Source organism: Chlorocebus sabaeus, chromosome 9 (assembly GCF_047675955.1).
Source record: "Chlorocebus sabaeus isolate Y175 chromosome 9, mChlSab1.0.hap1, whole genome shotgun sequence".
Classification (NCBI taxonomy): domain Eukaryota; kingdom Metazoa; phylum Chordata; class Mammalia; order Primates; family Cercopithecidae; genus Chlorocebus; species Chlorocebus sabaeus.
In genome coordinates this window covers 47,749,466-47,777,425 of record NC_132912.1, presented here as the reverse complement: position 1 = coordinate 47,777,425, position 27,960 = coordinate 47,749,466, and the positions used below count along the sequence as shown (strand labels likewise).

Sequence of the window (27,960 nt, the reverse complement as noted above, 5' to 3'; positions counted from 1 at the left end):
TGATCCCGGGAAGCAGGGGCGTACTGGACAGGAGTGCAGCGCTGAGCTGTGGCTGCCTACTGGCCTGGCTCACCACTGACCCTCTCTCCCCAGGCTGACGTGCTGGAGGTGGAAATGTGGCCTCTGAAGGCCCCCAAATCCACAACCATAAAGGTCAAATGAGTTCTGCCCTAGAGGCCAGCGTGTGGGGTGGAGACGCCCAGTGCACCTCTCCCCTCCGTGGTTAGGATCTGAACTAAACTTGGCATCTGCCAAGCAGCTCCCTCAATCCTGCAGAGGACACTGGGAGGCCAGGCCAGGCTGGGAGGCAAAAGCTCTTCCCAGGGGCACCCAGTGGCACCCCACTTCTCTTGGCATGGACAGTGTCCCTCTGAGCCCAAAGTGGGGAGTGGGCCACTGTAAGCCCTGACTACTGGCTCTCCATCCAGTTTCTTCCTCTTTCTTACATATAAACTAAATATATCCACCATCTGGCAACCTAAGGAGATGGAGGTCAAATTTTGCACACGTGAAGCATTTCCACCTGAATAAACAAGTTCCTTTTTTTTGTTTCTTTGTCCTCTGTCATTCCTGGAATCAGTCCAGCTGTTCACCACCTAAGTACCTCCTGGCCCCAGATGTCCTCTGGGGCAGGCACCAGCACACACCTGGGCTATGGGGACGGGGGAAGGGAAGAGGAGGGCCTCATTTCTATGACCTGGGAGGGAGGGAGAAAAAGGTGGCACGCACATCCCGGCCTGGCCCCGCCCTCAGCTGCTCCTGCTGCGCTCTTGGAGGCAGAGGCTTGTCCAACAGTGAGGATGGACACAGACACACACACGCACCCTCTGCCTCCTACCACAGGGCTGCTCCTGGAAAATGTATTCCCTCTCTGGACCTCTGCGTAGTCCTCTCCTCTTCCTTCCCTAAGCCCCACTCCCTTCCCTTCTTCAACACTCACAGGGGGCTGGCCCCTGGGTAAAGAGACCAATTTATCTTTGCTTCTCATCTTCCATGGTTCCTGGGCCTGCAGACAGACTGGTTCCCACAGAAACCGTGATTGCCCAGATTCCAGGAGATGGTGATTACAGAAAACAAACTCCCATTTAAGGACCTGTTCAGGGGGCCAAGCTGAAAGCAGCAACGGCATAGGGACTTCAAACCTGTTTTCCTTGACACTCAGGAGTGCCCCAGGCCTCGCTTTGTGCAGACACCTGCCTGAAACCCCCCTTGTGTTAAGATTAAGTTGGCTTCAGAAACCCAGGGAACCTGTAGGAGTGAGGCAGTGACTGTTGGGAGGAGATTGTTTGTCTTGTGTCTTGCTAAGGTCGCATCTAACAGGGATCCTGCAGAAGCATCCAACAAGCTACTCTTTGTAAAACCTGACAGAGCTCCCAGCCCTCTCAGTTCTGCACCCACCTTTAGAGACCACAGAACCCAGGGCGTGATCCCTCCAGGTGCCCTGGTGCCCCACCACCACCTGAGTAACCTCCTTCAGGTCTGTAGTTCCAGAGTCCTCACTGGCGAAATGAGGATGGGAACCTGGTAGCTCCATGGGAAAGAAAAATGCACAGGACAGTTCCTTCATAAACCAACTAGAGCTCTCCATGAAGAAGAAGTAAAGATGAATAATTTAAAAATGCTGTAATTCCCTGCACTTCTGCAGGACGGAAAAATGTCCTCCTCAGAGATTCTGGTGCCTCTACAAAAAAAAAAAAAAAAAGAGCAGACCCTTACCCCCTCCTCCAGGTCCTCTAACCACCCAAAGACTGTTTGAATCATTCCATTCTAAGAACTGGTATTCTAAGAACCCATGAGCATTTCAGGTCTTCAAGGGTAAGGCTGAAGGAGCCCCTCTTCAGAAGCACTGAGAGCCATGCCTGGTGCCCCCCCCAGGAAGGTGCTGGCTGGCATGTAAAAGTGGGAGCAAGTGCTGTGGCACACCTGGGTGACCAGCCCATCCCATACTGCAGCCTTCAGCCAGCCTGGGTCTCTGAGGCTGTGCAGACCCCATGACTGGCTCTGGGCACACACCAAAGGGATCCAAGCCTTATTCTGGTCTTTGTGGTCAGCTGTTCTGCAAGTTTATTAAACTCTTCCAAGCTCTCAGGCAGGGCCTAGCTGTGATGCAACAGATCCCTACTGCATACCAGTGAATGCACCCTGAAGTAGGCAAGAGGGTCAGGGGGGAGTCTGCACTTCTGCATCCAAAGCAACCAAAAACTAAACACTTCTACAGCCAGACCAGGAAGCATGAGGGGAACATGCAGGGCCATAGCATGAGCCCTGGTCAGAGCCTCAGCTGCACTGCTGGTTCCTGTGGTGTTGGGAAGTTACCTCCCTCTCTGATCCGAAAATGGGAAAAGCATGCTTGCTCTGCAATGCCACTGCTAAGTTCATGTGAGCTGCTGGTGTGGCCTGCCTATGTGGTCCTTTGGGTCTATCTAACATCTGGGCATGCTGAGGTTGTTATAGGGGCTGGCACAACTGTGGCCACCTCCAGAGGCAGCTTTGTGTTTGGTCCCTGGGGAAGGAATGCCTGTCTTTGCAAGTTTAAGCTTTGATTTTAAATTTTCCGTTCAGACTTCAAGATCTTTTCTGGGTCTAATTATCTCTACCAAGGTGCATGAAGCAGCCACACTACTAAAACTCTGCTCTCTCCACGTGGTGGTATACCAAAAAAGGATGAGCCTCCTAGAGCTCTGGGGTAAAATACGGTTGACAAATGCACCAACCAGAGGCAGTCTTGGCCAGGGCACAAAGCTGATAATGGCCTGGGTGTGCAGGAGCCTCACCCCTGCAGCCAGGACAGTACAATGTGCTTTTCTTGGCATACTCTGGGAAGGGGTGCCTCACTCCTCCTGAGTTATAAGTGCTCAGGGTTTGCACTTCCTGCTCAAAACCTCAGCTCTAGTCAACTGGTAGACAGAATTATACCCATGCTGACCTGCTGAAGAAGCCGCAGAAGTAAATATTGCCTTGGGTCAGGGCCCCTCCTGGAATCCCAGAACTCTGTTGAAAGCTGCCGAGGCAGGGGTAATAGATCACCACCACCCGCCTCCGTTTACAACCGGGTAATGTCTTTTATGACTGCCTCTCTCTATCCTGAATATTTGTTTTATTGCCCCTATAGGGAGATTTTTCCATTTGGTAAAAATCATCAGATGGTTTCAGTCATGTTAACAACTGCTCATTAAATGCAGAGGAGTAAACAGAGAAATAAAGTTTTGTTTTTTCCCAATTTTTTTTTCTTTCTTTGTAATTTATGGAGGATACTCATGGGATGGGCACTGTGGGGTGAAATGTGTTCAGATGCTGCCCTCCTCATTTCCTCCCTGGGTGGGCTTTCCCTAAGAAACCCTCCCTGCCTATAAGAGAGGACCATTCCTTCAGCAGAGAAAGGTGAAGGTTTTGATGTATTTCAAGGCTAAAGTTTGCTGAGTGATCTCCAGGTTTTGAGCTTTTGGTGCTTGCTTCTTTTTTCCTGTGGTCCAGGAAGCAGGAGGTATGTCTTTCTGTTCCTTATGGAAAATATCGCTCAGGACTAAAGCAGTTGGAGAGGACTGGTGTGGAGGGGGTGAAGGGGAGAGCCAGATGGATGGGTGGATGGATAATTGGCTGGACAGATGGATGGAGAGATGGCTGGCTGGATGGATGGATGGATGGTGTAGGATGGATGGAGTGATGGATGAGTGGATGGATGAGCAGATGGATAATTGGCTGGATAGATGGAGGGGTGCATGGAGGCATGGATGAATGAATGGATGGATGGATGGATGGGTAGATGGTGTTGGATGGATATATAGATGGATGATTGGGTGTTTCGGTGGGTGAATGATGAATGGATTAATGTATGGGTAGGGGTAGGTGAGTGGATGAATGGATGAATGGATGGATGGATGGATGGGTACATGGTGTTGGATGGATGTATGGATGGGTGACTCAATGTTTCGGTGGGTGAATAGATGAATGGATTAATATATGGGTAGGTGAGTAGATGAATGGATGGATACCTCAGAGGTATCCCCACCTGAGTCCATCTCCCACTTACATGCCCTAGGCCAGGCTGCTGGTGAAGCCTACATTTGCACTCAGCCTTGAAAGCCTCTCTCAGCAGCCTCTGTGTACAGCCCAGTCCAGATCATCCATGTAGTAAGACTACAGACACCCAGCCACAGGGATGTAGGGTGGAGAAAGAAGTACGAATTCCTCTTCCAAACAAGGAGGGCCAGTGGAGCTGGAATTCTGGCTTCTCTAATTGGAAGGGTCCATCTGTGCAGGCAGCAGACCCAGCTCCTCCTTCACAACCCACAGCAGCTCTTGAGCTCTTTCCTCGTGTGCAGAATCCCACCAGCCCAGGATATTGCTCACGTGGCCCTCTTTACTGGGATATTTCTTCCCTCCTTCTCCACACACAGCTCACCCATCTGAAAGGGATGGAAAAAGTATCAGTAGCTGGGCATCGTACACATCTGCCGGGACCAGAGGAAGAGCAGGGCTGGTGATACTGGGGATAAGAGACCTGCCTACCCCTGCTTCAGGCATGGCCAGGACTATTTCTGGAAGGGTAGGATTGGGGCAGGCGCTGTGTTACACTGCTCATCCCAGAAAAGAGAACAAGAAAAGATCATTCCTATATTGTTTTCATGCACCGCTTTCTAGCATCTCTGTGTTAACAAAACTCAAGAAATCCTCTCAATGAAAAAAATGAGTGACTCCATAACCTCCCTTCCCAACCTCAACCACATGTTCTGAAGGGCCAGGCAGAAGACCACAAGGCAGGGGGCTATGGCAATGTGACGAGCATAGACTCAGCAAATGAAAATACAGGATGCTCCCTAAAACCTGAATTTCAGACAAACACTGATAATTATTTTTAATAAGTATGCCCCATGCCCCATGCAATGTTTGGGACACATTGATACTTAAAAACAAAAACAAACAAACAAAAACAAAACAAAAAAAACCCCTCGCTTTTCTGTGAAATTCAAACATAACTGGGCATGCTGTGTTTTATGTGGCAAGCCAGTTCTTTCTTCTTCACCAGGAACAGTCCTACTTCAGAGTGGATTTAAACTCCAGCCCTGACAAATAATAGTTTTGTGATCTCTGTTCCTTAGTTCAGGAAATGGCCTTGCCATTGAACCCACCTCATAAGCTAGATGCAAGGAGGCAACAGAAGGCGCCCAGCACAGGGTGACTCTAGTGTCACTGCTGTTCACACTCTCAGTGTGCACACTCTGGGGTTTCTGATAGGTAGGGGCTGATGTATACTCCAGTATTAGAACCTTCAGTGGAGCCCTGGCTGCTGAGTCCAGTCTGCCCAGAGGCAAGGGGAATAGGAGAGAGTGGTGGGGCTAGGAAAGGGAGGCAGAAGGCATCCAGGCCTGATTGTGGTGACTGAGCACAGGAGGGGTTCACTACTTGGTTCCTGGGAACTGGTGTGGAGACTGGGGGCACAGATCTGAACCCTTGGGGCCTTGGGTCTGATTTGCCCTAGAACATGAGCCCTGGTAGTCCGACGGTCCCTGGGAATGTCCCAGGAAATACCAATTGCGCTATTGTGAAATATATATTTGGTCTTTGTCCCAGCTTCCTGACGTGCAACTCCTAAAATCTTTGGTTTACTTGACTGATGGCTGGCAACCCTGGATAGCTTCGGGGTGGGGGCTAGTCACCAGAAAGACTAAGCAGGATTAGAGGGTGGGAACTTATGGCCCCACCCCATCAGCCTCTGAGGAAGAAAACAGTGCTGAAGGCTGTTACTGATGGCCAGTGATGTAATCAATCATGTTTATGTAATGAAGCTTCTATACAAACACAGCAAAGCTTGGTTCAGAGGGCTTCAGGACAGTGGAGGTTCCTGGAGGATGGTGCCTGGAGAGGGCATGGAGGCTACATGTCCCCTTCCCCCAAACCTCACCCTGCGCATCTCTTCCTCTGTAGCCTTCGTAATACTCCCCTTATTTTTTTCTTTTGAGACAGAGTTTCACTTTTTTCACCCAGGCTGGAGTGCAGTGGTGTGATCTTGGCTCACTGCAACCTCCGCCTCCTGGGTTCAAGCGATTCTCCTGCCTCAGCCTCCCGAGTAGCTGGGATTACAGGTGCCTGCCACCAAGCCCAGTTGATTTTTGTATTTTTAGTAGAGACGAGGTTTCACCATGTTGGCCAGGCTGGTCTCGAACTCCTGACCTCAAGTGATCCACCCACATCAGCCTCCCAAAGTGCTGGGATTGCAGCTGTGCGCCACCGCGCCCAGCCCATAATACTCTTTTTAATAAACCAGTAAACATAAGTGCTTCCCTGAGCTCCGTGAGCTGTGGTAGCAAATTAATGAAACCCAAGGATGGGGTCGTAGAAACCCTAATGTATGGTCATTTGGTCAGAAGCATGGGGAAAACAACCCAGGGCTTGCAACTGGTATCTGAAGTAGGGGCAGCCTTGTGGCACTGGGGCCTCAACCTGTGGGGCCTGAGCCTACCTCCAGGTAGAGTTTCAGAGTTGAATTGAATTAGAGGACAGCCAGCTGGTGTCTGCAGCTGTAGGACTACTGGCTTTGTATGTGGGGAAACCCCACCCCACCACACACACACATCTGAAGTAACAGAAGTATTTTGTGTTATGAGAGTTAGGAGAAACTGAGTTTGTCATTCTTACATTCTCAGATCCCCCTGCCTCAGCACTGTTAAGCAAGGGAGTCTCTGGGCAGGACCTGCTCAGACAGAAGTCCTGGCCTGCTGTACATGCACATACCCTGACCGTGTGCCTTGCTTGCCTACACCTGTGCCCAGAGCCAGTGGGGACCAGCTCTGTCTCCCAGGGGTCCTTCCCCCTAGGGCAACCTGGGGCTGTTTGCAACTGGCTCTTGAGGCCAGTGGGGATCTAGATGGGAAAAATATGGCCAGCTGGTCAAATGCCAAGTCCTGGCCCTGGGTACGGGATTCCAAAAGGCTCCCTGGACGACTGCCATGGGAGTGACTTATGTCCCCAAGCGTGCTTCCAGGGCCTGGATGATTTTCCAGGATCCAGAAATGTTGGCCCCAGAGAGATGCACTCTTGCTCCTGCCTGGCTCTGTTATGCTGGCCAAAGCCCTCAGCTCTGAGCCTCGGGCTCAGAGCCCATGGAGACTTGGACTCCGTGTCTTCAAAGTTGAGACAGTGGGACTTACTCTGCAAGCTTGGTCTTTGAAAGTACCAAATGTGACAAATTCAAAGAAGGCAAACTAAAGTCCTATGTAAGTACACTGTTCAGTATCTTCCTAAGGGCCTTCTCTGGGCCAAGTGGTTTCACACTGACTAAACCCACCATGCCAGCTAGTGTACCTGCTGCACAGATGACATCAGCAAGGCGGTGAGGATTTGTCTTCCGCACCAGGCTTCCTGGTTCCTGGAATAGGCCACCTACTCCTGAACTCCAGGGCCAGGTGTCAAAGGGGAGAGGGCAGATGTGGGTGGCTGGGAGGGGTGAGCACCTGCAACCTTCTCCCGTGGGTCCCTCCAGGACTGCATGGGAGCTGGGAGAGCAGCACTCCTGGAAGGGTGGCAGGGCCGAGGGTGTCCAGGGATCCCATAGGGCCTCACAGTCTTCCTACAACCTGAGCGCTCCTGGACCAGCGTTCTCCAGCCTCACCCGGCAGGCGAGTGAGGAAGACACTGTGCTTCCCTTGTATGGTTTTATGTTTCAGCACTTTGGGGCCAAATATTTATTTCAAACGGGGGATTGGGGTGGGAGGGTATCAAATAATACAAAAAATATTCTTCATGTAGAAAAGGTTTTCAAATTTCAGATCTATTTGTATTGCTGTCAAAATTTTTGCTATGTCTCCAGCCACCTAGACTAGTACTTACTATGTTAGCTTCAAATGACTTACTTTTTAAAACTTGAACCATATATTTAAAAAAAAAAAAAAACTGAGCAATATCTGAAATATCTGCCTTTACTGTTAGTTATATTTTCTCTTATTACTTTAAAAAATAAATACATAAATCTATATTTTACAAATTTCAGAGTACTACCTGAAGTCACCTTGTCAATTATACACTGTACAACACGGATTTAGTGTAAACCTTCAATCCCTACTGGGGACCCTCTTGCAGGCCCAGTCATTGGGCCCTGGAGGAGTGAATGGCCCAGGCCAGGCAGAGGGGCGTGGGCAGATGCTGCCCAAGGGTCTAGAGACATAGCACACATGTCAGCCCAGGAGATGTCCTGCCTTTAACTCAGCAGCCAGACCCCGCCTCCCAACTTGAACTGTGCTTAACAAGGCATCCCTGAGGAGCCGCAGTGCCCTGCATTACCTGGCAGAGCGGCACAGAGTCTGAAGACCTCAGGGAGAAGGTGAGTTGCTATAGGGCTCTAGGGGAAATAAGAGTCCCCAGGCAGAGAAAGAAAGGTAGAACCTTTTGAGTATAAGTATAAGCACAGGACACAGAGAAAAGGGTGGGGAGCTTCGCTGACCCAAATTTGAGAGGTGCCCCTGTGGCCCAGTGAGCTGGAGCCATGTTAAAATGGCCTGGTCTGATGGCCGCCTGCTGTGCAGGCGGTGCGGACGCCCCCAGAGTGCACAGGGTTTTAAATTTCAATTGCCAAATTGTAAAATTGTTAGGCTTGTACCTAAAATATGGATCCTTGGCCACCCTATTTAAAATCCTAACCCCCACCCCACTTTCCTGTGCTGCATCTTTCTCTAGCATTTAATGACCTTCTAAGTATTTTGTGCGTACTTAGGCTTAGTGCCACGTGCTTCTAAACGTTTAGTGCCTTTTCTAAAGTACTTCAAACATGTAGCCCAGGTCTAGCACATAGTGGGTGCTCAGTAAGTATTTAACGAACGACTAGGGGAAAGGATGGCCCCGATGGGTGCCGCTCAGTAAGTATTCAACGAACGACTAGCGGAAGGGATGGCCCCGATGGGTGTCACACTAGCTTCTTCTCTGGGGCCGCAGGGCGCCTGCAGGAGGGGCGGCGGCCAGGCCTGAAGCACTGGTACGCTCTCGACTCAGCCCACGCCAGCATTTCAGGCTTCTGGAACAGATCCTAGGTCCAGCTGCCCACCTGATTTTGTGGCAAAGAAAAAAAAAAAGAAGACGACGCAGCGAGAGGCGGTGGCTTTTGCTTTGGCTAGATTTAAGGGCAAGCGAGGCCGCCCGGCTCCCGCGGGGTCGGGTCTCCGAGCTCCAGGGCGCCCCTCCGCCCGGGTGTAGATTTCCCGTGGACCCATTCGCCCTCCCGGGTTTCACCAGCTGCGCAGGAATGGAGCGCGCCAGAGCTCTGGGAGCCGAGAGGGAGGCGCTGCCACCAGGGGGCGCCAGAGTCCCAGTGCTGCGGCTAGTACGCGGCCAGGCTCACCCGTCCAGCCCAGAAAAGACCTGCGGACGCCCGACAGCTACCTTCTTTACTGGACCTCACTGCCTTCAGCTCTTTAAGGGCAAGGGCCAAGTCAGTGGGGTTCCCAGCTCCAAGCCCAGTGCCCAGAGTGGGTGGGTGGGTGGGTGGATGGATGGATGGATGGATGGAGTGCCGGCACACAGCCATCTAACCGCCAAAGTGGTTCTGGAAAAAAAAAAAAACACGCAGAAAACACCCATTCCCACCAGGGGAGTTCCGGAGCCCTCGCGGCCTCCTGTTTGACCGCCCCCGCCTAATGGAGCCTCTGATCGCAGGCCTGGCGGGCCAGCCCACTCCCTGAAGGCCAGGACTCCCCAGGAACAGGGACGTGTCCCCAGGGCAGGCCCCTGGATGCACGCGGCGACTGACCCAACTTCGCTGGACACTGTGCGGGGAAGGACACAGAGAGGTGGCCGGGGCAGCCCGCGGTCACAAAGAGAGGCCCAAAGGGGCGCTCTCCTCACCCCCGCGCCTCCTGGGTGCCGGCCTGCACCCTCCCTTCGCCGCCGGGCTGGGGCCATCTGAGGTGTCCCGGTGGTATCCGGAGAGCTAAGCAACGCCAAGGGACGGTTCCGTGGTAAGAGTTTTCTGGACCCAAATGGCAGACGCCAGTAGTATTGTCCTAGGAGGTGGAGGTCCGGGTGGAGGAGTTCTTGTCTCAGCAATTTGGGTAGCGTGGAGCTTTTCTTGGGTAAGGCAGGAAATACTTAGGTTTAAAGGACTTACAGCTTCCATTTATTGAGTACCGTCTGCCTGTCAGACACGATGCAGAGGACTTCGCGGCGTGGGGCGGGTCTCATTGAATCTCCCCAGTCCCACTCCGCGGGGTGGGCCTGTGATTAGCTCATTTCACAGTTGAGAGGTCGGAGCTACAAAGGCTATATTCGCGTTTACTGACGGCCGCCGGCGCCTTCTGCTTCGTACAAGTGAGGAAACTGAGGCTCGGCTGGTGGCGCCATGGGCTTGGAGTCCGAGCCACGCTGACTGCAAAGACCAGCCTCATTCCGGCGGACCAAGCACCGCTAGCCGGGCAGGTTGCAAGCTTGAGCCCCCACGCACAGAAAGCAGGACCCCCTCGGCTGCCTCGGACCGCCGCCGCCAGCAGTCCCTCAGCCCCGGGAGCAACTCCTTTGCTTTTCATTGGTTCTCATTCAGTTCCTGCCATCGAAAGGCCCCATCCTGCAGCTTTCCACGCGCGCCCCACTTTCCTCCTAAGGTCCTCAGTCTCTCCAGCGGGGCCCTGTCACAGGGACAACAAGCGGCCCTCCAGCCGGCGTCACCCAGGCTGCGGACCTCACTGCAGACCGGGCCTGCGGTGCGTGGCCCAGCGGAGCCTGAGGTCAAAGGCCGAAGCGCACTGCGGCCCCGGAGCACAGCGGGCGCGGAGGAGGGGCGAGGGGGAGGGGTGGGGGGCGCCGCCGAGGGAGTCGCGCGTCAGAGACCCCGGCCACGGCCAGCACTCGGCTCCGGGCCCGCCCCTCGCCGTGCGCCTGGCCCCGCCCCGCCTGGCTCTCGCATGTAAAGCGCCCGGCGCGCGCCTCCCACCGCCGCACTTTCACTCTCTGTTAGTCGAAGTGCCCGCTCTGCGTCCGGCCCGCGACCCGCGCTAGTCAGCCCGCCAGCCAGCGCCATGAACGCCAAGGTCGTGGTCGTGCTGGCCCTCGTGCTGACCACGCTCTGCCTCAGCGACGGTGAGTGCCCTCGGCGGGGAGGCCCTGGCGAGGCTTTGGGCTCCGGCTGCCGCCCGGCGCAGAGCCGCAACTCCTCTGCTTGCGCCCGCAGTTTGAGCCTCCCGGCACAGTGGGGGTGGAGGCAGCTCGCTTCGCTGGGTGCTCCGGCGGTGTCGAGTCCAAAGCTACTTTTGCGCCGAGGCTTTGTGACCTGCAGAGAGCGACCGCCCGACCTCAGGCTGGCTGCAGAGCGAGGTCAGGCGGGACAACTGGGCAGGAATGCCCCGAGGGAGCGTTCGGGGCTGGCGCGGGAAGGCGCGGAGGTGGAGAGTCGCGGATCCCAGACCCCTGCCCGCCCACACCCCCAGCCACTGCATTCCCGCGCGGGGCTCAGTTTCCAGCGGCGAATGGGCTCCGAGGTCCCGCTGAGCACAGTGCTGGAGGTCGGGCGGTGCATGGTGAGAGCGCGCTTTGCAAAGTTCGCCTCATGCCGCGACTCGAGGCTGTGAGGTCCCATGCAGCCGCGCAGTCTAGGCTTCCTGCGAAGCCTATCCTCTCCCCATACCCTCGCGGGGCTCTGGGCCAGGCGCGGGCTGGCTGCGCGGCGCAGCTGTCGGACTTGTGCCACCCGCCAGGCCGCGCTTCTGCACAGCTCCGCGGTCCGCAGCGACGCGGATCTGGGCGCGCGTCCAGCCTCTACCTCCCTGCCTCTTCTCGGGTTCACCAGAGAGAAGCCTAGGGACCCTCCGGGCCTCCCACGCCCCCTCCCCAGATCCCCAGACACACCTGCAGACAGGCGCTTTTGTCACCAGCCGGCCAAGCGCTTTGCCCCGGAATGAGAGCTGCAGCAAAGTTCAATCTCCAAGGCCCTAAGCCACTGGGAACCTTGGTGTCCCGTTTCACTGGGAGAGGGCTTTTTTCTTTTCTTTCGCTGAAGAGAAACTCGCTGCCCTGTCATAGGACACCGCTGCAAACCAAAATAAACTATCGCCTCTGAACACACGAGACGAAACCCTGTGGCTCAGGCCGCTGCGCTGCCCTGGCTGCGAAGTTTCCTGCAAAGAGTTGAAGGACACCCTGAGTGCTCTTGCAGCCGCGGGCTGTGCGGGCCCAGCGCGCCTCAAGCCCTTGACTGGGTTCGTGCAGACGCGGCCCCGGCGTCCTCGCTGGCCGTGGACTGCACGCTGATGTGAGCAGGGCCAGCGCAGCTGAGCCGGGCAGGAGAGTTTGGGCCGCCCGCGGTCGTGGCGAACTGCCTGAGAAGTGTTCAGGACACAGACTGAAGGCAATTGGGAATGTTTGTCGTTGTTGAAAAGTCCCTGAGGCAGTGTCTCCACACTGACCCCCCAAGTCATGGGGCATGTTTCTAGATTTTATTGCTGGATATTCTTCTGTTCCTATAAGGGCTCTGGTTTGGGCGGTTATTGACTGAGTGGTGGGATGAGGGTAGAGGTGTCACAGTGCACCGCTCTGGGAAACGGTGCTGCCCCCTCCCCTAGAGGGCTGGAGAGAGGATTGGAATGAGGCACCCCGGTCCTTGAGTTATGGGTGCAGCTGACCTGGGGGAAGCACAGAGACGTGGGATCCGTCCCAGACTCCTCTTGGCCTGGGAAGGGTGACACGGCCCTCAGAGTTGCCCCACTGGCAGCCAAGTAACTAGGGCAGGGGCTAGGCTCCAGGCAGGTCTGCTTCTCCTTGTACACATCGCCAGAACGCTTGTTTTTTGTTTTTGTTTTTGTTCACCACCCCACCCCCCCCCCCCCCCCCGCCACCTCGCAGTGCCTATGTTCCCTCTGGCCCCACACTTAGCCCTTAAGCTGCACTACACAGAGAGCTCGGCCAGGGGTCCTGCCCCTCCCCCACTGGCTGACTTCCGTCAGGCAGCTGGGCTCCTGGGCTTCCCGGGGTTAAACTCAGGGTGGGCCCCCTTCCCAAGGCTGCTTGGAAGGGCCAGCTGGGCTCCTGTCTCTGCATTAGACTGGAAGGCTTTCTGAAAACTCCTGGAGCCAAGCTCACCGGGTCCCAAATCCGGGGTACCATCAGAGCCAGTCAGGATTCTTGCCAGTGCACGGATTTACATCCAGAACGGTTGGGAAAGTTAGTCTTACTGACAAAAAGCTGGAGGAAAGAGCACATGAGGTGCACACGAAACCCTGTTCTTTTGGTAAGCACACCTGGGGGCTCTGTCACTTTAAAAAGACCTGTTGAAATTCGCTGCCTGACAGGCGGGCCCTTAGGTCCTGGGAGTAGAAACAAGAATTGCTTTTGAAGGAAACGGATAATCCCAGGGGGTGTAGGGAGAGAGGAGAGAGCGCCTGTGTGTTGAGCTCTGAATAGGTTCTGATTTCTGGCCTGATCACCGCTGCCTGGTTAGGGGAGCCAGAGGAGCTTCTCTTCTCTGGGCGCTGGAGAGTCACAGCCCCACCTACCCCAGCGGGGGCGGCTGCGGCATTTGCCCTTGGCTGCATACCTTCAAGCTCACTGTTGCTTGGGGGCGGGGTGGAGGGGGCTTGTGCCTCACTACTGGGCTCCTATTCTCCTGTCCACCCCCAACCCACTCCCTGCCTCAGCTTGGAAGGGCCCAAAAGAAATCCAGGGAAACCTGGCGACACAACACTCAGAGAGGAGCGTTTAGCTCCTCAGTTACCCAGGCTGCAGGCGGGGGGCCCTGGTGGTGGCTTTCCCAGGTGATCTGGTTACAGTGCAGTGCTGACTTCCCCTGCAGGGTCCCAGTGCAGCTGCTGGAAGCGAGCCCCAGAGGTGCCTTTCTGGAGTTAGATCGAGTACAAATGTGAAGGCTGCTTTGGGTCTCTCCAGTGCCGTCAGTCACCAGCAACCTGATGTTCGGCTTTCTCCTGGGTTTCAGGGAGTTGCATTTGGTCCCGGGGACAAGGAAGTGGGGGGACAAGTGGTCCCCTTTTCCTGCAACTTGGTGGCTAAATACACACACTGCTGTTCCTAGTCCACATCATCCCTCAATTGATTGCAGCCTGTAGAAAAAAATAAAATAAAATGAGCCCCTTACTCAAGATTTCTTCCTGCTTCCCCAGCATTCTTTCCCAAAGGTGCAGAACTTCAGACAGAGGCCTCTCAGAACTTTGTAAACAGGCAAGCTTAAAAAAAAAAAAAAAAGAAAAAAGAAAAAAAAACTCTGGACTAAATATTCTTGGACATACATTTAATCTCTGATGAAAGGATCCACAAGTTCAAATAATTTGGGGTATTAAGCGGGGCTTGGATACAATCTGCAAGGAAAAAAACAAACAAAAAGCACACACAAATCCCAGCCCTCCAGGGCTTGCAATTCTATATTTAAAGGTTGAGCAGTGGGTTCTGCAGGAGCCCCTTGCTAATTTACACTAATGAGTGTCAATTATGGCATTTTGTAAATTGGTGATTTTGTAAAGATCTTAATACAATTCCTGAGGCTACAGAATCCCTGCCTAGGCAATGAAAACCACATTTGACTCCAGCTCCACTAATCTCCAAGCCTTGGGGGAAGTGCTGGGCAGAAGGTGGGCCCTTGGCCTGCTCTCAGGGGACTCACAGGTAGGAAGCCAGCCAGGATTCTTTTGTGCCTTCCAGAGCTTTAGGTGAATGTGAGGAGGGGGCTGTGGGTTGGGGAGGGCAGCATTCCTGAGCGCTACTGTGCTTCCTGGCTAGAGGCCTGGGCCAGAGGAGAGAGGCCAGAGAGCCTGGAGCCTCTTGTCCCCCTTCCTTTTCCCTGAGTAAAGAGATCTTTCTCAGCTGTCCCTTGAGGAATTTATTTTACAAAGAGTAACTGGGAGTCTCAGTACCTTGGACTGAAACCGTTATCTCCTATAATTACTACCTTTACCTTAAGACACTGAGCAGGTGGCTTCTAATTTAATCTCCCCCCTCATCTAGGGTCCAGCTCTCCCCAGGCCTGTTGGTCTCCTTGCCCTGTAGAAGCTGAGTCTGAGCTCAGCCAGAACTCACTGTGCTACCTGAGATGGCCTTTCCCAAAATGCACCAGTAACCTGGAACTCACCCCGGTGATGCCGTCTCTTGATCCTTAATGGCTGCACCAACTGCTGCAGACCCAGGCACACATTACCAAAATCTGGCAGGGTACTCAAGTGCCTTGTTCTCCTTACCTCTTCTAGGGAAGCCCGTCAGCCTGAGCTACAGATGCCCATGCCGATTCTTCGAAAGCCATGTTGCCAGAGCCAACGTCAAGCATCTCAAAATTCTCAACACTCCGAACTGTGCCCTTCAGATTGTGTAAGTCTTGAACATCATCTAACGAACGAAGTTGCATCTAATGAACATAGTAACATCTAACCCAAGTCTTGTTAAAGATGTAGAAGTAACATAAGCCAAGTGTCCAACTTTGAACTTGGCATAATTAGTGGCAGCTATTTTTACCATGAGGACCTTTAATGTGCCACCAGCCATGAATTTTAAAAGCTGCTCTTGGCCTGCACACCCTGCTGTGCTCGTAGTAGTTCTCTCTTCTTTCCAAACCTCCTTTCTTCAGCACAGCACAGCTAGATGTTGGAGAAACTATGGGCTTTGCCAAGGTTTTGACTGAAGCCTACTAAATTAGCCAGCCCTTAGCTAATAACAGTGATAAATGGCCTGCCAGTTTCGGGTATCCGATGCCCTACATTAACTTACAAGACCTAAATTCAGTTTAAGTCCTCTTTAACCATTGGGTGAAACTTCAACATTTTCACCTCACTTACCTATATTTTCTCAAGTATAGCATACGAGGTTTTGGTGTCATTTGGTGTGGATGGCAGCCGCTAACATTTGATTTTATTCATTTGGGAAACAAAGACCAAAATCACACATCCACAAGACAGGAGAATCTCAGCTGGGTGCAGAAAACCGCAAGAAGTGCAGGAAGAAAGCCATGTGCTTGAAAGCCTATAGCTTGGCCCTCTCATGCTCACGAGGTCCTGTGTCTGAACACGGGGAAGCAAGGGCTCGGGGAGTCTCTTGGAGAGGATTTGATTGCTCAGAAGTCCTAGCGCAAAAAATAGAGTGAGGACAGTAGTTGGAACGAAAGCTACAAATTCCCAAAGACTTTTCCACCCGACACCAACAGTTTTTAGTTTTGATTTTAGAAAACTGTTTTTAGTTTTGAGTTCACCCTTTACTGCCTTGAATGTGTTTGTTATTTACAGCATATTTTAGGGCCCTAGAAGATGAATATATTTTCAGTACTTTGTCTACAACATGATACTTTATCTCTTGTGAAGAGTATTTTAAAGATACTGAATTTAGCTAGCATGGACCTGCTTGAAGTTGAAGATGCCAAATACAATTCTCAGGTCTAAACAGACACTAAATTAACAAATGGCAGGGCCTAGATTTGCACCCCAATGTGGGTTGCTCTGAGCCACACCCACCTCTGCAACCCTCTTCACCTAATGAACTTGAAGACTCCCTGGGTGCCCCTGAGCCACTGTGCTGGGGCTTAGCTGTCCTCAAGACCCTTTAGTACTTGGGCTGTGTGACATTCCCTGGCACCTAGGGCTTTCTGGCAAGAGATCCAGAGAGATGAATCAGGCCTTCCCCAGGAATTTGCCTGTAGGGAAGCTCTTGAGAGTGTGAACTTAAAAACAAATGAGACCAAGAAACATTCAGTGAACTTGTAAAATCTTTCTAGAAACTATTTTCTGGTAAGCCACCTGCACTGCCCCTCCCCTCCCTGGCTGGTCACCCTGCTGGTCAGACTGCGGTGACTTCTGGAGGCCTCCTGCCTCCAGGCTTCCTCACGCCCATCCTTAAGTCAGCCCTATGTCTATCAAGATGACCCATCCAAATAAACCTCTCATCTGTTGCTCTCCATTCTCCCCTCCACAGGCGCCTAGAGCATCCTGTCCTCCCCTTCCTCAGTGTCCTCTGTGTGCTTTGATAACCCCCCTGGCGTATTTGCTTCTGATTTTCCCTTCCTCTTTATTTACTCTCCAAGCACCTACTTACCCTTCAAAGACAGCTCAAATGCTCCCTTACATGAATTCCCCCTGCACCGCCACGGAAAGACTTCTGTTCACATTTCCATGTCTCTGTAATGGAACTTCCTGCACTGCCAGCACTGAGCTTTCCCCAGCACATCGCGAGCACCTCTGGAGCCTGAGCATGCCAAGTGGAGCACGGGGTGCCAGCAAGGGCCCTAGATGGGTGTTGGGGGAGGGGATGCACATGTTGCAGCAGCGCCTTCCTCCTGTGCAGCCGCACACTGTTGCCATTCTGTTTTCACAGAGCTCGGCTGAAGAACAACAACAGACAAGTGTGCATTGACCCGAAGCTAAAGTGGATTCAGGAGTACCTGGAGAAAGCTTTAAACAAGTAAGCACAACAGCCATAAAGGACTTTCCGCTAGACCCACTTGAGGAAAACTAAAACTTTGTGAGAGATGAAAGGGCAAAGATGTGGGGGAGGGGGCCTTAATCATGAGGACCGGGTGTGTGTGTGGAGTGGGCACGTTGATCTGGGATCGGGCCTGAGGTTTGCCAGCATTTAGACACCGCATTTATAGCGTACAGTATGATATTGCAGCTTGTATTCATCCATGCCCTGTACCCGTGCACGTTGGAGCTTTTATTACTGGGGTTTTTCTAAGAAAGAAATTGTATTATCAACAGCATTTCCAAGCAGTTAGTTCCTTCATGATCATCACAATCATCATCATTCTCATTCTCATTTTTTAAACCAACGCTTACTTTAAGATCTGAATTTGGCTTGTTTGGAGCATCTCCTCTGCTCCCCTGGGGAGTCTGGGCACAGTCAGGTGGTGGCTCAACAGGGAGTTACAAAAAGTATCCTTCCTCCAGACGCTGAGGCTCCTGCGGCAGCGCCCCTCCCAGGAAGAAGGCCTCTGTGGCGCTCAGATACCAACCGGGGTTGGGTACTGCCACCGCCTTCACCTCCTCTTTCCACCTCAATGATTGGCTCTGTGGGCTCCATGTAGAAGCCACTGTCACTGGGACTGTGCTCAGAGACCCCTCTCCCAGCTATTCCCACCCTCTCCCCGACTCCGAGAGCATGCTTAATCCCGCTTCTGCTTCTCATTTCCGTAGCCTGATCAGCGCCGCACCAGCCGGGAAGAGGGTGATCGCTGGGGCTCGTGCTCTGCATCCCTCTCCTCCCAGGGCCTGCCCCCCAGCTCGGGCCCTCTGTGAGATCTATCTTTGGCCTCCTCCCGAATGGAGCTGGCCCTGTCCTGGGGATGTGTGATGGTCCCCCTGCTTACCCACAAAAGACAAGTCTTTACAGAATCAAACGCAGTTTTAAATCTGAGAGCTCGCTTTGAGCGATTTGGTTTTGTGATGGCCTCTGAAGCCTATGTATGCCATGGAGGCACTACAAACTCTGAGGTTTCTGAAATCAGAAGTGAAAAAATCAATGAATAAACCAGCATCTTGCCACTGCCCGCTCCTGAAGCCACAGCAGGGTTTCGGTTTCCAATCAGAACTGTTGGCAAGATGACATTTCCATGCATAAATGCGATCCACAGATGGTCCTGGTGTTATTTGTAACTTTTTGCAAGGCATTTTTATATATATTTTTGTGCACATTTTTTTTACGTTTCTTTAGAAAACAAATGTATTTCAGAATATATTTATAGTCGAACAATTCATATATTTGAAGTGGAGCCATATGAATGTCAGTAGTTTATACTTCTCTATTATCTCAAACTACTGGCAATTTGTAAAGAAATATATATGATATATAAATGTGATTGCAGCTTTTCAATGTTAGCCACAGTGTATTTTTTCACTTGTACTAAAATTGTATCAAATGTGACATTATATGCACTAGCAATAAAATGCTAATTGTTTCATGGTATAAACCTCCTACTGTATGTGGGAATTTATTTACCTGAAATAAAATTCATTAGTTGTTAGTGATGGAGCTCATAGACGTTTCTGGTTTATACAGTTAAGCCTGCCTGTGGTCAGGTGCCTGAGACCCCTTCTCACAGCCCATGTGTGACAGTGTATGGGCTTTTTCTCACGAGCAGATTAGATCTGCAGCTCAAGTTTTTGGATCTTTTTTTTTTTTTTAAACCCAATTGAAATAGTAGTGCTGGTTTTCTGAAGAATAATATTTGACTCACTAATTCCTCTTCCCTCCCTCCTCCTCCTCGGTTCTCCTAACATCCCCATGTAATCCCCAGAGACTCAACCCTAGTAATATCAACCTTTCACATTTTCCCATGTAAAAATCCCATGACTCCAGGCCATGGTTAATATCAAGCTTTCACAGGGACAGGTGGCCTCACCCCATAAATCATTAAATACCATTCAGCTTGAATCATTTTAATGTGACAGTCACGAGCCAGTTGCTCTAATAAAAATCTGCTAACCAGCTCTCTCCCTTGCTCTCCAGAACAATTGCATTCATTCCCAGGAGGGTTCACAGGCGTCTAGAAAGGGGAAGGTGGGACCACTGCCTTTTTTCTCCTCTTCCAAATGGCAGTCTGAACCTGGGGCCCGCAGCCTCCAAATGTCCAAATGCAGGCATTTCTTAGAGAAAGCTAAGAGTTCAGCCCTGCATTGAGGAGAAAAAGTCCCATGAGAGCAGGGCAGGGCAAGGTGACAAGGACCACGATGGCCAGCCTGGCCCTGGGTGTACCCTGAGATGTGGATTCCTTGTCCCCAGTGGGAACCAGATTCAGGTTGGCAGATTGGCAGTCACTGTAACCCATTCACAAAGGTGTTCTAGGAGCCCATGGAACATTTGTTTGAATGGAAGGAAATGTCCAATTTATCTTAGTAAATCACTGATAAACAGTGCTTTGACCAGGGGCCTCCAGGTCTGAGACTGAAAGCACAGTTTAACTGGTACATGGGCCAGTGTTAAATCGTATGCAGACTGAGACGAAGTTTTGTTTATTTCCACATTATTAATGGTTCTACTAATTTTATCTAAGGGGGCGCAGAGAAGAAAAAGTGGGGAAAAAAGAAAAGATAGGAAAAAAGAAGCGACAGAAGAAGAGAAAGGCTGCCCAGAAAAGGAAAAACTAGTTATCTGCCACCTCGAGATGGACCACAGTGCACTTGCTCTCGGCGCTTTGTAAATTTGCTCGATCCTCCTCCAGGACAGACCCCCATGCAGACCGGGCAGGGTCTCAGACTTCCGTGGGGGAGCAGTGCTTTGCTGCCCTGCCAGCCACACCGGCTTCTGTATTTATGTGCTTTTAAAGGCCCTTATTGGTCTGCTAAGTTATGAAGAAAGTAGTTGTGCAGAGACTGGGGCAGGGGTCTGTGACGCGGAGCCTGTGTGCTCAGTACTCTGTCCAGAATAGCCTGGGAGCTCCAGGAATGCCCAGGTTTGCTGAGCCCCTGAGCCCACCCTCCACTTCCTCTCTTAGAAGGCCCATGCTCACTGGGGAGCTCACCAGCTCCACACACTTACAGTCTGCATTCCTGTGGAGACCAGGCTGTAACCACCTGGCCAGTGTGCAGGGCAACCTGCTAGCCCAGTAGAGGTGGCCTTGCCAGGAAGGGGGTGTGCCACCCCTCTGTGGCCCTCAGGAAAGGTGAAAACTGACTGACCTTCAGGGCTGGGCCCTAGCTTTTTCCAAATACCCATTGCCTTTCCCTCCACCACTCTGCCACCTGGGAAGGGGCTTCTTCAGCCTCTCCTTCCTGGGTTGTGGGAGTGGCTTTATCCCCAAGCCCGGGTGGGTTTCTGCAAACTGTGTGGGGTGAGCCGGAGGGAATGCTGCGTTCTCAGAGAGCAGATGTGGAAACACTTCTCAGGGAGCTCCTTTTTGGGCGATTCTCTTTAGAGTCTTTAAACAGGTCCCCCACGTGGAGGACAGATGTGCTATGGAACTTTGCAAGGGTCCTGAATCCCTGGGGATCCCAGCCTGTCCCCTCCCGCCTCCTGTGTGATGGCGTGTGCTCCGGCTGCACGGCGCAGCCGCCTCGGTCCTCATTCATGGGAAATACCTTATCTGCCTAAAGCAAATACCACTTAAGCTCTAGAACTTTCCTGCACCCTCCGTCCCTGCCCATGTAGATGTATATGTGAGATTTTTTGCCAAGTTTCTCTAATCTGGACTGGGAGGATGGAAGAGCAAGGCCCCCATTTCAGTAGTGCTCTGAAAAAGGATGCATTGAATTTCTCAGCCCTTCTCCACCTCACATAAACACCTGCCCACCCTGCACCCCGAACCCGGGTCATAATTTTAATAAATGCAAAAAGAGGAAGTGGTTGGAGGATGGAGCCCATGGAATTCAGGAGAAAACCCACCAAGACCCCTGCATGTCAGACACACCCCGACCCGGAGCGCCGTGTCCCCTTGAGCTTTAATGAGCTCCCTGTGATCAGAGCCATGCCTTCTCCTCCTTGTGGAGGCATCCTAGGATGCTTCAGCCAAAGGCCTTTGTTTCCAGCCACTATCCCTTTTATCTGGACAACTCCCCAGGCCTACGTTCCTCTTGCCAGCACTGGGGATAACAGGCCTGAGCCCTGGATACAGGGGTGCCCTAGTCTTCTGCCCTCCCCACGTCTTAAGGCACAGGGCTGTTGGGTGGGCCACCTGGGGCTGCCATCTTTCCCGTGGAAGCCAGTAGCCGTTGTGGTCCATGGGACTCTGACAAAAGCGCCCCAAGAGGGCCAACCTGTGCCCCCCTACTTGGCTGTGTTCTTCGGACTCCACACGTGGCAGGGCTCTGTGCCTGGGGAGGGGTGGCCAGTCTGTCCTGGTCAGCATGAAAAGCTGTTGGCTCCCTAGGGACAGAGGGCCCAGCTAAGGCTGCCTGAGGATACAAACTGCTTGCTGCAGTGACAGGCAATGCTGCCTCCCTCCCGTCCCACTCCTGGGGAGCAGGGTCTGCAGGGACTGAGAGTGGGTCCCACCTTGAGAACGCTTGCAAGGTCTGTCCTGTCTTGATGTCTTGATGTGACTGCACATGCCCTGGGGGCTCACTGTGGCTTACAAGTGGCTTATGAAGCTCCTGGGAGCAGGTGGTACACCCACTGCTGAAGACAGGGTCGCCATGGAAGAGCGAAGAGCCTGACCGGGATTCCTGGTGGGTTGAAACTAGGAAGTGCTCACACCAGTCGGAGCCAGATGAGGGGTGCGCCATGGTCACTACTCTGTCCAGCATGCATTCCTCCTGGGAGGTCCTGGCAGCCTGTGCACCCACCCCTGTGCCACCTCCAGCAGCCCCACCTGGGGCCACCTGCAGTGGCATGGCCCCTGGCTGAGAGGCTCCGAGGGCGAGGGGTTACTGGAAGCCATGAAAGTGTCTCTTGGGAGAGCCGAGGCCAGGATGCAGGGCAGCAGCATCCTGAGCCTCAGTCCCACGCCAGTGCCGGGTAAGCAGTGTGCCCTGTCCCCGTCGTATGACCACTCTGACGGGCCTCTCTGTGCCTTCATACGTCTGCCACGTGTCTGTTCTCTGCTTTCTGCCGTCCATGGGTCCTTCCGCTTCAGCCTGGCTGCGTCTCGCACTCCCCTCCCCTCTGCTGTCCCAGGGCCTCTGAAGGGAGATGCATGGCTAAGGTGGCAACTTGGAAGTAGGGAGTGGCCCCAGGGCCTCCTCGCAGGCAGTCGCCCTGCAGGAGCCAGCTGGGTGTGGGGGGAACCTGCCTTAATGGGTGTTTCCCTCTGTTCTTGTCAACAGGAGGTTCAAGATGTGAGAGGGTCAGACGCCTGAGGAACCCTTACAGTAGGAGCCCAGCTCTGAAACCAGTGTTAGGGAAGGGCCTGCCACAGCCTCCCCTGCCAGGGCAGGGTCCCAGGCATCGCCAAGGGCTTTGTTTTGCACACTTTGCCATATTTTCACCATTTGATTATGTAGCAAAATACATGACATTTATTTTTCATTTAGTTTGATTATTCAGTGTCACTGGTGACACATAGGAGCTTAGACTAAGGTCATTATTGTACTTGCCTTATTAGAGTGTCTTTCCATGGAGCCGCTCCTCTGACTCAGGGCTCCTGGGTTTTATATTCTCTGAGCTGTGCAGCTAGGGAGACTGGGCTGAAGGAACCTCGCCCCCATGGTCAGCCCTAGGGTGGAGAACCACCAGGAGGGATGCCTGTGGGTGCCAGGACCAGTCAACCTGGGCAAAGCCTAGTGAAGGCTTCTCTCTGGGATGGGATGGTGGAGGGCCACACGGAAGGCTCACCCACTTCTCCATCCACATGGGAGCCAAGTCTGCCTCTTCTGGGAGGGCAGCAGGGCTACCCTGGGCTGAGGCAGCAGTGTGAGGTCAGGGCAGAGTGAGACCCAGCCCTCATCCCGAGCACCTCCACATCCTCCACGTTCTGCTCATCATTCTGTGTCTCATCCGTCATCATGTGTGTCCACGACTGTCTCCATGGCCCCGCAAAAGGACTCTCAGGACCAAAGCTTTCATATAAACTGTGCACCAAGCAGGAAATGAAAATGTCTTGTGTTACCTGAAAACTGTGCACATCTGTGTCTTGTTTGAAATATTGTCCATTGTCCAATCTTGTGTTTTTGTTCGAAGCCAGCATCCTTCTCTGTGACCAGTGTCTTGATGCATGCACTGTTCCCCCTACGGAGCCGCTGAGCGAAGAGATTCCCCTTAGAGTGCAGTCCTGATCAGAGCCGTGTTCCTTTGGGGTGAACTACCTTGGTTCCCCCACTGATCACAAAACCATGCTGGGTCCATGGGCAGAGCCCAAGGGAATTTGGTGTGCACCAGGGTTGACCCCAGAGGCTTGCTGCCCCATCAGTGCTCCCTCAGTTGTCAGTACCTTCAAACTAGGGCCAAGCCCAGCAGTGCTTGCGAAAAACAAGCATTCACAACTTGTTTTTGGTTTTTAAAACCCAGCCCGTAAAATAATCAATCCTGGACATGAAGATTTCTTCCCAATTCACATCTTACCTCATCTTCTTCACCATTTGGCATTGCCATCATCTCCTGCCGTCCTCCCTGGGCCCTCTCTGCTCTGTGTGTCACCTGTGCTTCGGGCCCTTCCCACAGGACATTTCTTTAAGAGAGCGATGTGCTGTGCAAAGAGTAAGTCAACCTGCCTGACATTTGGAGTGTTCCCCTTCCACTGAGGACAGTCAGTAGAGCTGTACTAAGCCACTTAAAATGTTCACTTTTGACAAAGGCAAGCACTTGCGGGTTTTTGTTTTGTTTTTCATTCAGTCTTACTAATACTTTTCCTCTTTGATTAAAGACCCCAGTTTAAAAAAAAATTAATGAAGAAAGTGGAAAACACGGAAGTCAAAGCAAGGAAACTGTATGTAACATGTAGGAAGTAGGAAGTAAATTATAGTGGCGTAATCTTGAATTGTAAATGTTTTTGAATTTAATAATCTGTAGAGTTATTAGTAACATGGGTTAAGTATTTTCATAAGTATTTCAAATTAGATCTTCATGACAGAAGGCAAATCCATCAACCAAAATTGTCCCTTAAACAAAAATTAAAATCCTCAATCCAGCTATGTTACATTGAAAAACTAGAGCCTGAGGGATCTTTATTAGTTATAAAGATACAGAACTCTTTCAAAACCTTTTGAAATTAACTTCTCACTATAGCAGTATAATTGAGTTTTCAGTGGGGCAGTCATTATCCAGGTAATCCAAGATATTTTAAAATCTGTCATGTAGAACTTGGACTTACCTGCCCCCAATCCATGAACCTAGACCATTGAATTCTTGGTTGAGGAAACAAACATGACCCTAAATCTTGACTACAGTCAGGAGAGGAATCATTTCTATTTCTCCTTCATGGGAGAAAATAGGTAAGAATAGAAACTGCAGGGAAGATTATTTGCATAACAATTCCTCTGCTAACCATCAGCTCCTTGGTGGAGACTGCCCAGCTAAAGCAATATGCATTTAAATACAGTCTTCCTTTGCAAGGGAAAAGTCTCTTGTAATCCAAATCTCCTTTTGCTTTCAAACTGCTAGTCAAGTGTGTCAGCGAGCTGTTGAGTAGGGCTCCCTCATTTGTCCTGGGACCTGGTGCTGCCTCTACCTGACATTCCCTTGGGCTCATTGTAACCTCTTTGGAGGCCCTCACTGCCAGCTCTGCATCAGGACCCAGAGGAAGGGGCCAGAGGCTCGTGGACTGGCTGTGTGTTGGGATTGAGTCTGTGCCACGTGTTTGTGCTACTGAGTGTCCCCCTCTGTCCAGGCACTGAGACACCAGCGAGGAGGCTCCAGAGGGCACTCTGCTTGTTATTAGAGATTACTTCCTGAGAAAAAAGGTTCAGCTTGGAGCAGAGGGGCTGAATAGCAGAAAGTTCCCCCCGCTCCCCCACGACCCACAACCTTAGATGTTCGTTCTAAGTCTTTCCATTGGATCTCATTGGACCCTTCCATAGTGTGATCTTCTGACTGGTGTTATCACCGTGGGCTCCCTGACTGGGAGTTGATCGCCTTTCCCAGGTGCTACACCCTTTTCCAGCTGGATGAGAATTTGAGTGCTCTGATCCCTCTACAGAGCTTCCCTGACCCATTCTGAAGGAGCCTCATTCCTGGGAAATACTCCCTAGAAACTTCCAAATCCCCTAAGCAGACCACTGACAAAACCATGTAGAAAATTTGTTATTTTGCAACCTCGCTGAACTCTCAGTCTCTGAGCAGTGAAGGATTCAGTGTTAAATGTGATGAATACTGTATATTGTATTGTTTCAATTGCATCTCCCAGATAATGTGAAAATGGTCCAGGAGAAGGCCGATTCCTATATGCAGTGTGCTTTAAAAAATAAATAAATAAGAAACAACTCTTTGAGAAACAACAATTTCTACTTTGAAGTCATACCAATGAAAAAATGTATATGCACTTATAATTTTCCTAATAAAGATCTGTACTCAAATGTAGCCACCAACAGTTTGAAATTAGTGTTACTACTTGGAATTTTCTGGACATGGTTTTTTCCCCTCAAACCCAAACCTGAGGGTTGTGTAATCCTGGCTACAGTGGTTCATGGAAAACAGGGCATTGTAATCATACTAATCACTGCTAAGAACTCTGGAGGCATACTTGCCTCTTCTGGACAGCTGATCCTTAGCAGGGAAAGGTGCTCCCTTTTCTCTGAGTGTCCTTGGTTTTGCTAGAATTGCTTCTGAAAGGCCAGCATCTCCTCTACTCCACAAGGGATGGTTTTGTGCAAGGGTCTCAGGTATTTCCTGACAGCTATGAGGAGGAAAACTTCCACACTGCCCTTCTCAGTCCTGGGAGAATGCAACAGAGGTCTGGCCCTGATGATAATTGCTGAGGACCAATGCTCTGTGTGTTTCCTGCTCTGCACAGGGACCCTGCTGGAAGCCAGACACTATTCTGTCATCTAGCAATGACTAGCCAGCACTGTCCTGGACATGGGGCATAGGAGATGAGCCCGGCAGACAGACTCTGGTCCTCACAGAGGTCAGCCCTTAACACTCTCTAGCACATTCGCAGTCATCCACAGTCAACCTTGCTGGAAAGGAGAGGTCAGCACGAAAGTTCCGAATGTCTGAGTCAGATTGTCCAGTCTTCTAAGCCCTCTTCCCCATTGGTCCAGATGTGATCACATCATCCCGTGCCAAACATTCCCGTGACTTAATGGGATGGTCATCATGTGGGCACTAAGTTGCAGATGGACTGGGAAAGGGAGAAGGGTTAGAGCAGGCCAGGAAGGGCAGCATGGTGTCAGGGGACCTGTGCAGGCTTCATGGAAGATCAGTAGACTGGGGCTTGCGTCCCATTCACTCTCTGCTCCCTCTGTGATTTGAGATGCATCCCTTGATCTCTGTGGGTTCCAGTCTCCCAGCTGCAACACCGAAGCTTATTATTGCCAAGGGTCAGGAGGATTAGACTGGGAGAGTGTGTGGAAGCAGCTAGCTTTTGAGGGACAGGACGAAGCCCACCCCTCCACCCCAAAAGTTCCCCATTTTGTTCCCTCTCTTCACCTCCTGTTCCCTGGAGTCCACAGAGCTAGAATAAGACCCACATCTGCCTCTGCTGAGCCCCTTAACAAAGCTCAGAGACCAAGGGAGCAGGAAGTGACCTGGAAGCTAAGCCTGCCCCTCAGATAAAGGATGGGGAGAAGTCACTAGGTCATATCCCCTGTGTCTTCAGCACACCACACTGCTATCCTAGCACTGGGAATCAACAACGGGCAACCCTTCAAAATGACCTGGCATCAGAAAGAAAGCCTGAGCCCTGGCATGCTTGCACTGTCCCCTCATTTACTCGGCCAACAACAGCTGCGATGCCACTCCTGCACCGCAGGAGTGTGGGGAGCAAGACACACTCGCTCTAATTCCACGAAGCCTGCAGTCTGACGACTGCCGTGTGAGAAGTGGGTATTTTCATAGACTGTGGTGTATTCAGGCATCAAGGAAGCATAAAACAGAAAAGACCCCTAATTTAGGCATCAGTGAGGATTCGTTTAAAAAGTGCTTGTGAAGGTGAGACCTGAGAAAAGTGGATTCTTTGGAGGGGTGGTCTACTGAGCCCATGAGGGCTGGCATGGACAGCCCAGGTGGTATCCTCCTGTGAATTGGAAAGAGGACTTATTCTAGAAGCCGGAGGTGTAGCTCACACAGGGAGTCTGGCACGGGGGGGCACAGGGCACTGGGTTTCAGCCTCTTCATTCCCATCACTTGTGGGAGGCACAAACACAGCTGAGAAAGCTGGACCCCCACAGTGATGGGGTTCCCTCAGCACGGCTGATTGCATGAAGTGGACACCAGATGCATATTGCAAGCCAATCTGATTTTCTGTCACAGGAGTACACGGCTGTGATTCAACAGCATCAGGCTTTGCTCCCTTTCTCTGTGCCTGCAGCTGAGGACTGGGCACTCTGGAGTGTGGGCCGCCGGGAGACAGAAGCGGAAGGAGCCTCCAATGCTTGAAACAGATTCAGAGAAGTGGGGATGCAAGACCAGGAAGCCCTAGAGGGAAGCAACCTGTGGCTGCCCATGGAGGGCCTGGAGAACCTCGGAGGGCGTTGGTCC

At 51.9% G+C, this 27,960-nt stretch overlaps 1 protein-coding gene and 1 pseudogene across 4 annotated transcripts; both read left to right on the top strand.

The window, feature by feature from the left end:
- Positions 1-10,896: 10,896 nt before the first annotated feature.
- Positions 10,897-25,839, top strand: CXCL12 (C-X-C motif chemokine ligand 12). Of its 4 annotated transcripts, none has more exons than XM_007962483.3 (4): positions 10,897-11,058; positions 15,165-15,282; positions 17,272-17,358; positions 19,946-22,646. In XM_007962483.3, the coding sequence occupies exons 1-4, from the start codon at positions 10,998-11,000 to the stop codon at positions 20,037-20,039; spliced, it is 360 nt and encodes a 119-aa protein (XP_007960674.1). In that variant the 5' UTR covers positions 10,897-10,997; the 3' UTR covers positions 20,040-22,646. The 4 variants fall into 4 exon arrangements, with proteins under 4 accessions (XP_007960674.1, XP_007960676.1, XP_037842465.1 ...); XM_007962485.3 differs by lacking the exon at positions 19,946-22,646 and adding an exon at positions 18,090-18,929; XM_037986537.2 differs by lacking the exon at positions 19,946-22,646 and adding an exon at positions 17,844-18,929 and having other exon boundaries at positions 10,901-11,058.
- On the top strand, positions 11,248-12,768 carry LOC140712445 (uncharacterized; annotated as a pseudogene).
- Positions 25,840-27,960: the final 2,121 nt, after the last annotated feature.